We start from the raw sequence: 15633 nt of genomic DNA on the forward strand, positions 1-15633 counted from the left end.
CACACTGCTCACTGACCTGTGGGTCCTTGAGGATGGGGAGTACCACACTGCTCACTGACCTGCAGATCCATGGGCACAGGGAGTACCACACTGTTCACCGACCTGCAGGTCCGTGGGCACAGGGAGTACCACACTGTTCACCGACCTGCAGGTCCGTGGGCACAGGGAGTACCACACTGTTCACCGACCTGCAGGTCCGTGGGCACAGGGAGTACCACACTGTTCACCGACCTGCAGGTCCATAGGCACAGGGAGTACCACACTGCTCACCAACCTGCAGGTCCATAGGCACAGGGAGTACCACACTCCTCACCGACCTGCAGGTCCATAGGCACAGGGAGTACCACACTCCTCACCGACCTGCAGGTCCGTGAGCACAGGGAGTACCACACTGCTCACTGACCTGTGGGTCCTTGAGGACAGGGAGTACCACACTGCTCACCGACCTGCAGGTCCGTGGGCACAGGGAGTACCACACTGCTCACCGACCTGCAGGTCTGTGAGGACAGGGAGTACCACACTGCTCACTGACCTGCAGGTCCATGGGCACAGGGAGTACCACACTGCTCACCGACCTGCAGGTCTGTGAGGACAGGGAGTACCACACTGCTCACCGGCCTGCAGGTCTGTGGGCACAGGGAGTACCACACTGCTCACTGACCTGTGGGTCCTTGAGGATGGGGAGTACCACACTGTTCACCGACCTGCTTCCAGCCTTTAGTTTCTGAAGCACTGGAGTGTTCGGATGGCAACTGCACAGACTCTTTCACTTGTGCAAGTTGGTACCTCTTTATTTTATTTCATTTTGTCATATTTTCCATGCTGGGGACATAATCCAGGGTCTTATGCATTACAGGGAGGGCTCTAGCCCTGAGCCACACCTCCACATCTATTATCCGATTGAAAGTCTTAATCAATCTATCAAATCGTGAAACCTACAACTTCCCAGGAACAGAAGATGACCTTGAACTCCTGATCCTCCCACCTCCACCTGCTGATGCGCTGAGATGATTATAGACTTGCACACAGGCCGCCGCTTATTTATTTTTTGCGGTACTGGAGATGGAACACAGGGTCCTGTGTATGAGAGGCAAGACTGTAACACTGAGCCACATGCCTCCACAGTGGTTGGGTTTTTGTTCTTGTTTGTTTGTTTGTTTTGGTTTAGGGCTTTTTTGCTTTTTTGGTTTTTCAAGACTGGGTTTCTCTGTGTAACAGCCCATGCTGTCCTGGCTGGAACTTGCTTTGGAGACTGGGCTGACTTCAAACTCCCAGAGAGCCACCTACCTCTGCCTTCTGAGTGCTGGGATTAAAAGTGTGTGCCACAGCCAGGCAGTGCTCAGGTGCCTTTAGTCCCAGCACTCGGGAGGCAGAAGCAGGTGGATCTCTGTGAGTTCAAGGCCAACCTGGTCTACAAAGTGAGTTCCAGGTCAGCCAAGACTGTTACACAGAGAAACCCTGTCTCAATAAACCAAAAAAAAAAGAAAAGAAAAAAAGTGTGCCACCATGCCTAGCCACAAGACAGATGCAGTTATGGGTCACGGTATTGAACAAGTCAAGGGGGGAAATATTCTCTGCTCTTTTGGAGCGTATGTTTGGGTGGGCAATTTGCCCTTTTGTTTCGTTGTACTTATTTTGTAATTATGTGCAAATGTGTGTACGCATGTGCATCGGGTATGTGCAAGTGAGTGCAGGTGCCCGTGAGGCTGGAGGCGTTGGATCCCTCAGGGCTGTGGGTGCTCACTGAACCGTCTCTCGTGTGTCATTTAAAAATTTATTAATTTTAACTTTGTTATTTTTGTGTGTGTATGCATGTGGGTCTGTGCAGGTGCCACAGCTGACCTTGGAGGTCAAGGACAACTTGCTGGAGTTGGTCACCACCTTCCACGTTGTGGGTCCCAGGCCTGTTGGCAAGCGAGAGTCTTTACTCCCTGACAGCTCAGCTGCCTGTTATTGTTTTAAAAGTGTGTTTATTGTTATCGTACATATAGCAGTGTGTGAATGAAGGTGCAGCAATGCCACCATGTCCTGTGGAGGTCAGAGGTCAACTTTGCTTCCAGGGACTGAACTGAGGTCAGGCTTCCGGCAAGCACTTTCCCCTGCTTAGTGAGCTATATAGCTGACCTGCTGTTACTCTTAATTTTGGATTTTTTTTTTCACTCTGAGTTGTTTGGAGGGAAGGAGACAACAGAGAACAGGATCAAGTAATGTAATCAAGACTGGCCTTGAACTCCAAAACAAACCTACTTCTACTTCCAAGCACTGGGATTAGAGGCCCAAGCCACCATGCCCTGCTTAGGCAGTGCTGAGGACTGAACCCAGGGCTTTGTGCATGGTAGGCAAGCACTCTACCACCTGAATCCACATCGCAGCCTGTCGTTTTCCAGAAAGGCTGTCCTGGCTAAGGCGTCGAGGTCAAGCCTGAACTTCCAGATCCTCTACCTCCCACCTTCCAGGTGCCACCGTACGGCACGGTTGGGGTTTGGGGTTCTTACCAAGCCAATGGAACAATTCTTTTTGGGGGGCTGCGCATGGCACAAAGTAGGAATTTGTTTCTTGTAGGAACACATAGTAGGTGCTTAATCCTGAACTGCCCAGTTCGCACAGTAAGCACGATTTCCTCCATTTCCAGGTCCCAGGCATGAGCCTGGAGCAAAGCCTTGAGTGACTTCCAAATGGAACACAGTTGTTTCAGGTCTAGGTCACCTGAGTTAAGGGAGCTGTGACGTCACGCGCCCGTGACATCATGTAGCGGCGGTTCTCACGGGTGGGGGCTGGGAGGGGCGGGGGGGGGGTGCGGACAAAGGGGCCCTGCGCTTCCCTAGCGCGCCCTGGCTGACTGGCGGGCCACATCTGGAATTCATTGCAAGTCGCCGCCGGAAAGAGGAGGAGAGAAGGGCGGGGCGAGCAGGGAGTGGGGGCCGGAGGCGGCGGCTCTGCCCGCCTCCCTCTTGTCCTGGGTCCCCAACTACGGGACGTAGACCGAGCCCAGCCAGCAGCCTCCAAATCCAGCCACTGGCTGTCCCGGGGCGCAGACGCCAAGGCCACTCAGGCCAGGGCAGGGACCCCGGCCGGCCTAGCCAGGTGAGCTCGCGGGGCAAGCGGAGGTTGCGATCTGGGCGGGCCGCGGTCCACTGAGACTGCGGGGATTCGAGCTGGGGGCCCAGCCCGGGGTCAGGCGTTCATGCCGGCGTTGCACGCGCTGCTCAGGCTCTGTTGCACCGAGGGGACCGATCACCCACTGTGCGCCCGTGTCCATCCACCACTCAAGGCAGCCTCCCACCTACTCAGTGACGCACCCCCAGACCGAGCTCCCTGCCTTCCTGGGGCAGGAAGTTGGTGCTGAAGAGAAAGGCGGAATCCGAGTGCTTTGGGTTGGCGACTTTGCAAGACAGGATGGGGTTCTCAGGAGGCAGGTTTTGGGGCAGTGGGATTGTTGGGGAGAGGTACAGCATCCTTCTCGTCTCCGGCTTGAGCTAGGTCTAAAGGTGCTACGTACGAGCGGCGGACGCTCGGAGTTCATGGGCGGGGTCCCCAGGGTAGGCCGTCGCCCCACCACCTGTGAGGTTAGTTTATTGCCTCAGTTTCCCTGAGTTGCCCCTCTCCTCTGGTCTCCCTTTCCGGAGCATTGTTTTGTTTCAGAAGGAAAGGAACAGTAGTAAATAGTCCAGGCGCCTCCTCTTCTATCCTAGCCCAGGAATGGGGCGTGGGATAAAGGAAGGCACGCGTGGTGTGGAGTCCACATTGTCGCCGGCTACACAGCATTGGGACCTCGCCCCCTTCTCGGGCACCGGTTGACTCATCCGGGGATTTCCACCTCCCCTATTCACCCCTATTTCTATCCTTGTTAGGTGCCCAAGGCGACACTCTCTGAGCCCATGGTCTCCTGTGGCGGGGACGCGAAGCATCACTGCGGGGGGTGGTGGTGGTGGTTGTGGCCGGGAATGCAGCTGCTGCAGCTTGGGTCTTCCCCTCTCCCAGTGCCCGGGGAATCTAGGTGTGGGGGCCCTCTGCTGGGATGCAGAGGTGTCGCCTCCCCCTGTTGCCTGGTGCGGGGAAGGGAGCATCCTGCAGCGCGTGTGGGGGTCTCGGGAGAGAGATGGCGCCGCCCCAGCGCGAGAGAGTGTGGATACCGCGCATTCCTCGGCCTGATAAGGAGCTGGAGAGGGCTGCCTGGGCCGGGCGGGTCTTACCACCGTCGCTATGGAGACGGGCCTGGCTTCTTCGCCTAGTGGTTGAGTTGGGGTGCTGCTAGGGGACTAAGATGTCCCCAAGCTCTCATGGGAGCCCTCCAACTTGCGGCCCTTTCATTCATTCTTGCGCCTGCCTACTTTGCATCTGGAGAAGAGGCTGAGCGCGAACTTGATAGCTAGCCTCATGGGGTACAGAAAACAAGATAATTTCTGATGATAAAGTCAGATGCTCTAATAGAAAGGATTCGGAGGTGGGCTGGGCTGGGCACGATGCCCCATGCCTTTAATCCCAACATTCTGGAGACTGAGGTAGGAAGATTCTTGCTAGTTTGAGGCCAGACTGATCTACATAGTGAGTTCCTGGTCAGTCTGGGATACGCAGTTAAGACTCTGTCTTAAAAACAAAACCAAAAGAGAAGTTCCTGAAGACCTAGAAAGTGACTTTCAAATGAAATCTAAAGATGAGATAGTTTGCCGGAAAAAGTGTGTGTGTGTGTGTGTGTGTGTGTATGTGTACGTGTGTACGAGGGTGGTGTCTGTGGGATATACCAATGGAAACTACCAAATTACGGGAAGGGCGTGAGGTACAGACTCAAATGGTCCTTGGGAGGCTAGTGAGGCATATCCCTGGGGGCAGGAGCTACATCACTGGGGCCTCAGGGAAGATGAAGGTCTCAGTTCAGCCAGTTCTCCCCTGCAGGCATGGTGGGCAGCAGCAGTGTGCAAGGGGCTACAACCACACAGCAACCAAGAGAAAGAAAAGGTGAGTGCCTGCTGGGGAGGAATGGAGATGGGAGGGAGAGGAGCAGAGCCGCAGAGCCACCAGGCCTTCCTCTAGCCTTCCTTTCCCCTAATCTGTAGCTAAGCAGTCGTGTCCGTGTCCGGACAGCCCTCTTCCCTCTCTCCAAAGCCTCTCGCTTGCCCCTCTTCCTTGTGTGTTCTTTGTTCTTGTGTGAACTCAGGGCTTCAAAATGAGGTTGTGCCCCTGGCTTACACAGAGCTCCCTTTCTTAATTTTATTTATTTATAGACAGAGTCTCACTATGTAGTCTTGGCTGTCTTGAAACTCACTCTGTAGATCATGCTGGCCTCACAGAAATCCACCTGCCTCTTTCTCCCAAATCCTAGGATTAAAAATGCCACACCAGGCTTTTTAATATGCGTACATTTTAAAGGTTACATGTATTTATTTGGTGGGTGTGTCTATATGGGCATGTATGCTTCATGGCATGAGTGTGGAGGCAGAAGATAACTTTTGGGAGGCAGTCCTTTCTCCCACTTTGTGGGTCCTGGGGCTGGATCAAGTCTTCAAGCTTGGTGACAGGTACCTTTAGCCAATGAGCCATCTCAGCATCTCCCAGTCCTCTCTCCCTATGCTACCCAAGCTAATCTTCAACGCATTATGTAGCCCAGGCTGGTCTTGAACTCTCCAGCTTCCTTCCTCAGCTTCCTGTGTGGCTGGGATTATAGGTGTGAACCACCTGGTCAGGTTCATTTTCAGTTCAGAGACTAGTGGCATCTTCCCCTGTTCCTGAGAAGCAGTCTGGACCGCTGTGGTGGAGGGGGACAGGAGAATAGACTTGAGGGTTTAGCTGGTTTGTGGAGTTTGAACAAAGGGAGGAGGCCAAGCCAACTTCTATCCGCCTGGAGAGTGACTCTTCCTCCAAGGCTCCAGCCCTTGAACCCAGCTTCCTCTTTCAGGGAGTCCTTAAACCGCTTAAACTCTTTGGTTAGAAAGGTTCTAGAAGGGAAGAGGACACTGGGGAGACAGCCTGGACCCCTTTTCCCCCTCCTTACTAGGACAGTGCATGTGTGTGTGTGTCTCTGTGTGTATGTGTATTCGTGTGTGCAGTCTTAGCCTCTGCACAGCTGCGAGTCTAGCACTCAGTGTCTTCCGCCCCCGGGAAGATAGACTTTCTGGTCAGTCCCTGGGGTGTTCGGGCGGGGCTGGTCACATTTATTTCTGCAGGAAATGGCCGTAATTCTTTCTCTTCTACACCGCCAGACTGGAGAAGTGGTGGTAGCCATCCTTGGGAGTCTGAAAGGGGGGATAAGGGGCACACCCTGGGCTTCTCGCCCACTAGCCTGGCAATTGGAAGGGGGCTTGATTCTCAATGATGAACCCCAAGAGGGGCCCAGATGATCAGGGCAGCCCGGAGGCGTCTGAGGGAGGGTGACCCAGCGGTTAGGCTTTGGTTCAAATTAGCCCCACAGGGACTATCACTCTGGAAGAGCAAGTCCTAGTAGCTTTTAAAAGGGAATCACTGTAAGATTCTTCCCAGAGCGCCCCCAGCTGGACCAATCGGATGCCGAGGATGCACCCTGGGATTGAAAATGAGCCAATCAGGTTCCGGGTTGCCTTGGCCTGAAGACCTGGCTCTGTAAAAAGGCTGTGGCCTGGGCCAAACTGGCTTGGGACCGGCTGCGACGAGCTGAGGGCATTGGGGCACCCGGGGCTCTGTCCAGGCAGGGGAAACAAGGGGCCTCTGTGTGAAGATCAGGGTGGGGCAGCTGTCCCCGAGGACACGTACAAGCTCTTCTCTGTTCCCAAAGTAGGACGGATGTCCCCTCGCCTTAGGGGGTGGGGAGCAGCTGTGTCTGTAAACCCCCTTCACAGGCCAGGGTGTCCCACCGAGGGGGCATCCGGGAGACCCCGGAAGACCCTCATCATCCTCAGAGCTCACTAGGAACCGGCTCTACCAGCCAGCTTCTGGAACGGTGCTCTTTCTGGGAAACACGTGGCCCTTGTCAGGCCTCTTTCCAAGCCTAGACTTGGGAGAGTTCTTAGCATGTGGCCCCTCCCTGTAACCAAGGAAGGGAGCCTTCTCTGTACGCTGAGCCAGCCCCTCCTAGATTTCCCCTACCCCTCTCAACTGGCCACGGTGTGCTCAGCATCTCATGTTCTCTGCCCACACAGGTCCCCTCCCCTATCCCTTCCCCGGCTCAGCTCAATTTTCCTTGCAGAGGAGGGGTGGGTGACTCAGACTTTCATGGAAACAAATTTCTAACCCCCCTCCCGGCCCCTCTGCACAGGCTGCTGCGGGGCGGGGGGTGGGGGCTTTTCACAGTTCACGTGACTTCAGCAGCTGCCTCATCTTGGCCAGGACCTCCGAGACCCTCCTCATTCTCTCCATTCCCACCCCCAGACTTGTCCACAGCGGATATGATAGGGCTCCTCAATGTTTGTTCCCGGGGCTTGACACATCTGGATTGCATCTTGGCACTGGAGGGAGTGCCAGCGCTCTGCCCGCCCCCCTGGGACCTAGTGTCCTTGGGTAGTGTGAGTTGGGGATGGGAACCGGCTGTTGGAGTGGGGCTTTTGGTGGGGGGCGGGGCTAAGTCAGCATCCTTTTTCAGAATATGGAGTAGAGGGAGGCAGCCCCAAAGCTTGTGTGTGCTGGGAAAGGGGCCGCTGAAGACATTAGCCAAAGCTTGTTTGATATTTCCTATATGTGTTGTGTGTGTAGGTACATGTACACCTATGCACGGGGGAGCATAGGACGAGTTCACCTATTGCTCCTCAGATTACATACCACCCTGTTTTCTTTGTTTTTAAGAGAGATCTCTCAATGGCTTGAAACTCTCTGGGTAGTTTAGGCTGAATGACCAACCAGTGGACCCCCGGGGATCTTCCTGTCTGCTTGCCCAGTGCTGCTGGGGTTACAAGTCTGAGCCATTGCCCTTGGCTTTTTTTTTTTTTTTTTTTTTTTTTTTGTGGATGCTGGAGTTTCTTTGAGCTTTCAGGGGAATCCACCTGTCCTGCTGCTGTCTTTATTTAACGAGATCAAGCTCAGGTCTTCATGGTTAGGAGGCATGCGCTTTACCCACCAGCCCCTGTGCAACTTTCACTTTTTTCTCCTTTTTTTTACCCTCTTGCCTTTTCTTTTTAAAGTTTCTTATGTTTATTATTATGGGGGGGGCATAATGTATATGTGTGTGGGCACACCCATGCCGCAGGCACCCAAGAAGGAGGTCAGAGTATAATTTTGGGGAGTCAGTTCTCTTCTTCTACCATGACTTTGGGGAATCCAACTTAGGGTGTCAGGCTTGCTCAGCAAGTGTCTCTACCCATTCAGCCATTTCGCATGTCCCCAGCGTCCTGTCTGATCTTGCTCTTGCCCAGGCTGGTGGTGAACTCTTAGGCTCTAAGCCATTCCCCCACCTTAGCCCCTAGGTGCTGTGATTAACAGGTGCACATCACCACCCAGGTCTCACACACCCTTGAAAAGGATTTCCCCATCCCTTATGAAAGGGTCCTTTTGGCATCCATTGCTGATATGTAGAGATCAAGAGGCTGAGCCTTCAGCTGCTCAGTCTCAACAGTCAGAATTGGAGTGGGAACAGATGAACTCTGTTTTGCCATTGAAGTCTATGTCCTTCAAGACAGTGCAGCTCTGGGAGGCTTGGACTTCAGGGTGTCTCCCCAAGTCCTTATCTCTGGGTGTGCCCATGGCTTCAAGGCTTAGAGCCATCCTGGAATCAGGCAGTGGGTGGTAATGGCCAGGGATTGGTGCTGCTGGTAGTAAGAATCTCGCTGACCCAGGTCAGTAGGTGGCAAGAAGCCTGAGGCGCCTGTGTGTAGGACAGAAGCACACAGAAGTGACAAGCTGCCCAAGCCCTACCTCAGGCTTGCTCTATAGAAGGCAGAGAGGTTGCTAGAAGTCCCCAGAATCTTCTATCGGTTCCTTTCTTTCTTCTTGAGATAAGGTCTTGTAATATACCCCAGGCTGGCTGTCTCTGCCTCCTGAGCGCACCACTATGCCTGACTTTTTAAAAAGTTTTTAAAATAAGTTTTTATTAATTTAAATAAAAAGTTGTATCATTTTCCCCCTTCCCATCATCCCTCCATCCCTTGCAACCACCCTCTTCTCTTTCAAATTCATGGCCTCTATTTCTTTTTCTCTTCTCTCTCTCTATATTCCTAAATATATAAACACCACCTGTTCAGTCCAGATAATGTTACTTGTATGAATATGATTTCAGGCCATACATGGTGGCGCATACCTTTAATCCTAGCACTTGGGAGGCAGAGGCAGGCGAGTCTTTGAATTCAAGGCTAACCTGATCCAGGACAGTCAGGGCTACACAGAGAAACCCTGTCTCAAAAAGAGAAAAAGAAAGAAAAAAAAGGAAAATAATGAATATGATATCATGATTGACCACTTGGTATTGGCTGGCTTCCTTCCTTCCTTCCTTCCTTCCTTCCTTCCTTCCTTCCTTCCTTCCTTCCTTTCTTTCTTTCTTTCTTTCTTTCTTTTAGTATTTTACTGTGTATCTCTGGCCAACTGGCCTGGAACTCACTATGTAGACCAGACTGGCCTCAAACTCAGAGATCTGTGCTTAAAGATGTGCATACCCACACCAATCCTACTTGTGGGGTTGTTTTCGAGATACAACTTGTAACCCAGACTGTCTTTCCGAACTGGCTTCATTATGTAGTCAAAGATGACCTATGCCTCAGTCCTGCCTCTATCTCCTACTCGATGGAATTGCAGGTGTGAACCACCATGTTTTGTGTATGCCCTGCTGGGGACAGAACCCTGGGTTTCATTCACATTAGGTAAGTGAGCTACAACTCTAGCTCTTGGTTTTTTGTTTTGAGACAGAATCTCACTATGTAGACCTTGCATGGTATAACAGACCTTTGATCCCAGGCTGGGAGACAGAGGCAGGTAGAGCAGAGCTCTGTGAGTTCCAGGCCAGCTAGACGATACAGTGAAACCCTGTCTTAAAGCAAAACAGCAAAGACAACAACAGAAGCAGGGAAACATTGCTCAGGACTTACTGGCTGTGGACCTAATACTTGCAAGCTTGGTGACCTTGAAAAAAATCAATTGATTGGCATTGGTGGTAAGTGCCTTCTTTAATCCCAGAATTTGGGAGGCAGAGGTGGGTGGATCTCTGTGAGTTCAAGGCCAGCCTGGTCTACAACCAGGGCTACACAGAGAAACCCTGTCTCGAAAGGAAAGCAACAACAAAACACACAAAAAGAAAAAATGAACTAACTTCTCTAAGCATCCTATCTGTCACATGGAGGCGGGGGACAGTAACGAATGCAGCTTTCCTGGCGTCACTCTGAGGACTCAGCTAGACCCTGAGCCTCTGTAGTCCAAGCCACAGCTCTAACCTGTTATCCCTTTTCTGTCCCTCTTCTCTGCAGTTCTCATCCCCATGGCCCCAGCCGGCCACTGAGCCCCACCATGGGTGGCTTATACTCAGAGTACCTCAATTCTGAGAAGGTTGTGGAACACTACAATTACACCAAAGAGACGCTGGACATGCAGGAGACATCCTCCCGCAAGGTGGCCTCGGCCTTCATCATCCTCCTCTGCTGTGCCATCGTGGTGGAGAACCTTCTGGTGCTGATTGCAGTGGCAAGGAACAGCAAGTTACACTCAGCAATGTACCTGTTTCTTGGCAACCTGGCAGCCTCCGACCTGCTGGCAGGTGTGGCCTTCGTGGCCAACACCTTGCTCTCGGGCCCTGTCACTCTGTCACTGACTCCTTTGCAGTGGTTCGCCCGAGAGGGTTCAGCCTTCATCACTCTCTCTGCCTCGGTCTTCAGCCTCCTGGCTATTGCCATCGAGAGACACGTGGCCATCGCCAAGGTCAAGCTTTACGGCAGTGACAAAAGCTGTCGAATGTTGATGCTCATTGGGGCCTCTTGGCTGATGTCGCTGATTCTGGGTGGCTTGCCCATCCTGGGCTGGAATTGTCTGGACCATCTGGAGGCCTGCTCCACTGTCCTGCCTCTCTATGCCAAGCAGTATGTGCTCTGTGTGGTCACCATCTTTTCGGTCATCTTATTGGCTATCGTGGCACTGTATGTTCGAATCTACTTTGTCGTCCGTTCCAGCCATGCCGATATTGCTGGTCCCCAGACACTGGCCCTGCTCAAGACGGTCACCATCGTACTAGGTGTTTTCATCATCTGCTGGCTCCCAGCCTTTAGCATCCTTCTTTTAGACTTCACCTGTCCCGTCCGGGCCTGTCCAATCCTCTACAAAGCCCATTATTTTTTTGCCTTTGCCACCCTCAACTCGCTACTCAACCCTGTCATCTATACGTGGTGTAGCCGGGACCTTCGGAGGGAGGTGCTGAGGCCCCTGCAGTGCTGGCGGCGGGGGAAGGGGGTGACAGGTCGTCGAGGTGGGACCCCAGGTCACCGGCTCCTGCCCCTCCGCAGCTCCAGCTCCCTGGAGAGGGGCTTGCACATGCCTACGTCACCCACGTTTCTGGAGGGCAACACAGTGGTCTGAAGGGAAGGGGTAAACTGACAGATAAGCAAGCTACAGAGAGCTCTGTGAGGAGAGACCAGGTGACCTCGTGTGTCCCTCAGCGCCACAGGCCTAGTGCAACTGACCACGGCTCATAGGTCAGGTGGCCAGCGGAGGCGCTGACTAAACAGATTGCAGCACCGTGACTGGGGACTGTTAAGGGTCTAGGGGGACAGCAGGCTGGATTAGGGCTGGAGCATTTGCCACTTGGTACAAAGGATGTCAACATCCTGTCCTACCTTCCAGCAGCCTGGCTCCCTTCCTGCCTCCTTTTCAAATAGGGCCTCTCTATGTTGCCCTGGTTGGCCTAGAACTTGCTATGCAGACCAGGCTGGCTTGGAACTCAGAGAGGTCACCCGTCTCTGCCTTCTGAGTGCTGGGATTTTAAAGCTGTGTACCACCACACCCAGCTCCAGCCACCTTCCATAGATAACCTTAGGCCACTAGTGGAAACACTGTCCCCAGGGGACCCAAGGCTTCCTCCCTGTCTGAGGTCTGAATCCACAGCTTCCCCAATTTCACCAACTCAGTTGTCTCTTCCCTTTCCTTTCATGTTCGGGGAAAGGAAACCACTGTGGTGGCAGGGGGGAGGAGCCTGGAATCCCAGCCTCCATCCTCAGACCTCACTGGCTACTTTATTGGAGCACGCAGAGGGGTCGGATCAGTTGAGGGCTGGGGAAATCAATGTGGGGCAGGAGGTTTTGGTCTTCAAGTGAGAAAACTCTAGGGGAGGTATTGGTCATTCTTGGAACTCCTATCCCCAAATCTAGCCTTCCTCCCCACAAACTGTTCCCACCTCCCCGCTTTCTTCCTACCCCACGTACCAGGTCCCTTAAGGCAGGGCAGCCTGAACCAATGTGGCCACTTGTAAATTGTCTTTGTCATTTTAAAAATTGTGACAGGGTTTCATATAGCCCAGGCTGGCCTCCAATTCGCCGTGTAGCCAAGGCTTTGGACTTCGGATCCTCCTGTCTGTACTTCCTGAGTGCTGGAATCACAGGTGTGCACCACCAGCACCTGTCTTGCAAGTTATCGTGAATAACATAGTTAACAGAGACTATGTGAGGTGGCCAAGGACATTCCTGAGTACTCATATGTAACCTTCCCTTGAAGGACTTTGCTAAATCCTGTGGAGAAATAGAAAGTCCAATGCGGTACAAACTGTATTTATATATGTCTTTGTGCCAGTGTGTGGGGTCTGTGACCTGTCCCATGGTGGGTGCTGTCTGACATCTCATGTTCACATCCAGGTTGAAACTGCCAGAGAGATGGGGTGGGGGTGTCTGGCCACGTGCAGGCCCCTTGGGGATTGCTGGTTCATCTCTTCCACACATAGACATCTCTGCCTCAAAGAAATCTGTGAAAGAAAAGGCTGAGGAAGGGGAAATTTGGGATGCAAGGAGCCAGTCGGGAGTGTGTCTCCCCTCATTGGTTTCCCAGATATCCCCCTTGTGCTGGAGACCCAGATCGGGGCCAATAAACAGTTCCGTTTCTCTTGCTGCTGGCAGTTATGGGTTTTGTGTGTGTGTGTGTGTGTGTGTGTGTGTGTGTGTGTGTGTGTGTGTGAGAGAGAGAGAGAGAGAGAGAGAGAGAGAGAGAGAGAGAGAGAGAGAGAGAGAGAGCCTTTTCTTCCTCTCGGTGTCCATGGCCTAGGCACCTCAGCCTCTTCCATTTCTCTGTTCCGTACCCCCATCCCAACCCTTAGCTCCAGCTGAGCTGGAATCGTATTCCATGACTTCTGAGAACTCAGGAACCTGCCTTGACCTTTTCCCTGGGGCTGTTTGGGAGGTTGTTTTACTCCTCACAGTGATTCATTAGGCCCAGGGCCTCCATGGTTTCCTTCAAAGGCACACCTTAGCAGGTGAGATGGGGCTGTTCTCCCTTCTAAGTCTGTGCGCACACAGCCTGCGGAATTGGAGAGGTGGTTTGGGAGCCCAGCCACTCCTACTTCCCAAGTCCTGACCAACCGCCACCGCCACCTCACCGCTTTCTTCTCCTTTTAATTCTTTAAGGTAGGGTTTCTCTGTGTAACAGCTCTGACTGTCTTCTGGAACTTGCTCTATAGGGCAGGCTGGCCTCCAACTCACAGAGATTCACCTGCCTCTGCCTCCTGAGTTCTGGGATAAAGGTGTGCCCCACTCAACACTTCTTTTTATAAGATTTATTTTATTTTAAATTGTGTGTGTGTGTGTTTGTGGAGATTATTAGTATTTAAATGTGCATGTAGTGCCTGAGCAGGCCAGGAATATTGGATGTTCTAGTGCTATAATTACAGGTGCTTGTGATCGGCCTGTTGTGGATGCTATGTTCTTTTTTTTTTTTTTTTTTTGGTTTTTCGAGACAGGGTTTCTCTGTGGTTTTGGAGCCTCTCCTGGAACTAGCTCTTGTAGACCAGGCTGGTCTCGAACTCACAGAGATCTGCCTGCCTCTGCCTCCCGAGTGCTGGGATTAAAGGCGTGCGCCACCACCGCCTGGCAGAACAGAGGTTCTTTAGAAGAGCAGGAAGTGCTCTTAACCTTGGAGCCACCTCTTCAGCCCCTTTCATTCTTCCTTCCCTTGCTGCTTGGGATATTAAACCTGTTGGCCAAGCAGTCTACCACTGTGATGTGAGAAATATATATGTGTGTGTGTTGTTTTTTGTTTTTTTTTGTTTTCAAGACAAGTTTTCTCTGTAGCTTTGGAGCCTATCCTAGCTCTTGTAGACCAGGCTGGCCTTGAACTCACAGAGATCCACCTGTCTCTCCTCCTGAGTCTTCTGTAGCTCAGGCTGACCTTAAATTCCCTACATAAGAGCTGAGATTGACCTTGAAATTATGGTCCTCTTGCCTATACCTCCCAAGCTGGAGTTATACCACAAACTTGGTTTATGTTCTACTAAGGATGGAACCCAGGGCTTCCCGCATGGTAAGCATTGCTCCATCAGCTGCGTCCACTGCAGCCTCAATTGTCTAGTTCTTTGTGTGTGTGGTTTTTTTTTTCTCTTTTCCTAAATGGCTCAGGGGATGATCTTTCCTCCACCGCCAGAGGCAAGGCTCTCTAAGACCTGGATCTGGGGCTGAGGTGAGGCTCAGCCGCTGCTGCTCCTGAGTTTGCATCTCTAGGACCGACATGGTAATAAGCGCCAGGTGGGCTAGGAAGCTGCCTCTAATCTCTCTACACTGGGGAGTAGAGGCAGCCGTTTTGGAGGTGGGGGTGGGGAACCAAGCTAGCTAATCCAGACCAGCCTAGCCTGTGAGCTCTGGATTGTGATAGAAACCTGGTTTGAGTAAATAAAGAGGAGAGGGATGGAGAAGACACCCCAAGCCAACCTCTGGCCTCTACACACACACCTGCACCTGTGAACTCAGGTGTATGCAGACGCGCGCGCGCATACACACACACACAATCGGGGGAGAATCTAAATTAGATGTGGGTTATTCACACCTAGAATCCTGCACTGGGAAGATGAAGGCAGGAGAATTGGGAGTTTTGAGTCCATCCCAGACTGCATACAGAGTTCCAGGCTGACCTGAGTTACATACCAAGATCCTGTTTAAGACGTGCATATGTGTGTGTCCACTTCAGCAGCACATGTACTAAGATTGGAACAATAGAGAGATTAGCATGGCTCCTGCTTGAGGATGGCAGGAACATTTATAAAGTGTTCTGTGTTTTCAAAATAGTTCAAGGAAGAAACAAAAACCAAGGGGGACTGGCGAGCTTGCTCAGTAGGTGAAGGCCTTGCTGCCAAGCCTGACGACCTGAGTTTAACTCCCTGGGGCCCGACAGTGGAAAATTGTCCTCTGACCTGCACGTGAGCACTTTGGTGGGCCTGCGCACACAGAAAGGCTCTCCAGCCTGGCCTTTAACACAACTTCAGTTCCAGACAAGGTCCTGGTTGCCCAACAGTAGTCATCTCTAAATTGTCCAGAGAGGGGAAATTCCAGTAGGCTGCAGGCCTGTGGCCTCTGTCCTCCTGCAGATTTGTCTAGCCTTCTGACATTGCGACAGACAGTTGCCGGAGTTCATGAACTAGAACCAAGCCAACAACTTGTTAAAAAATGCAAAATAAGACAGGAGACTGTAGCGTATGCCTTTTATCCCAGCACTTGGGGGTAAGCAGAGAGGTAGGTGGATCTCTTAAGAATTCGAGGTCAGCATGGTCTACAGAATGAGTTCCAGGAC

General features: G+C 52.3%; 1 protein-coding gene and 1 non-coding gene across 3 annotated transcripts; both read left to right on the plus strand.

The window, feature by feature from the left end:
* The first annotated feature begins 2907 nt into the window (after nt 1-2907).
* On the plus strand, nt 2908-12967 carry S1pr2 (sphingosine-1-phosphate receptor 2). Of its 2 annotated transcripts, XM_075966684.1 has the most exons (3): nt 2908-3084; nt 4894-4956; nt 10353-12967. In XM_075966684.1, the coding sequence occupies exon 3, from the start codon at nt 10393-10395 to the stop codon at nt 11449-11451; it is 1059 nt and encodes a 352-aa protein (XP_075822799.1). In that variant the 5' UTR covers nt 2908-3084; nt 4894-4956; nt 10353-10392; the 3' UTR covers nt 11452-12967. The 2 variants fall into 2 exon arrangements, with proteins under 2 accessions (XP_075822799.1, XP_075822798.1); XM_075966683.1 differs by lacking the exon at nt 4894-4956.
* Nucleotides 12968-15020: 2053 nt separating this feature from the next.
* On the plus strand, nt 15021-15124 carry LOC142847402 (U6 spliceosomal RNA). Its single transcript, XR_012910164.1, has one exon. It is a non-coding gene; the product is annotated as a U6 spliceosomal RNA (small nuclear RNA).
* Nucleotides 15125-15633: the final 509 nt, after the last annotated feature.

This window comes from Microtus pennsylvanicus, chromosome 3 (assembly GCF_037038515.1).
Source record: "Microtus pennsylvanicus isolate mMicPen1 chromosome 3, mMicPen1.hap1, whole genome shotgun sequence".
Taxonomy (NCBI): domain Eukaryota; kingdom Metazoa; phylum Chordata; class Mammalia; order Rodentia; family Cricetidae; genus Microtus; species Microtus pennsylvanicus.

Bases quoted from the DNA above. Each gene is read 5' to 3' on its own strand.
- S1pr2 (XM_075966684.1), top strand. From the start codon at position 10,393: ATGGGTGGCTTATACTCAGAGTACCTCAATTCTGAGAAGGTTGTGGAA.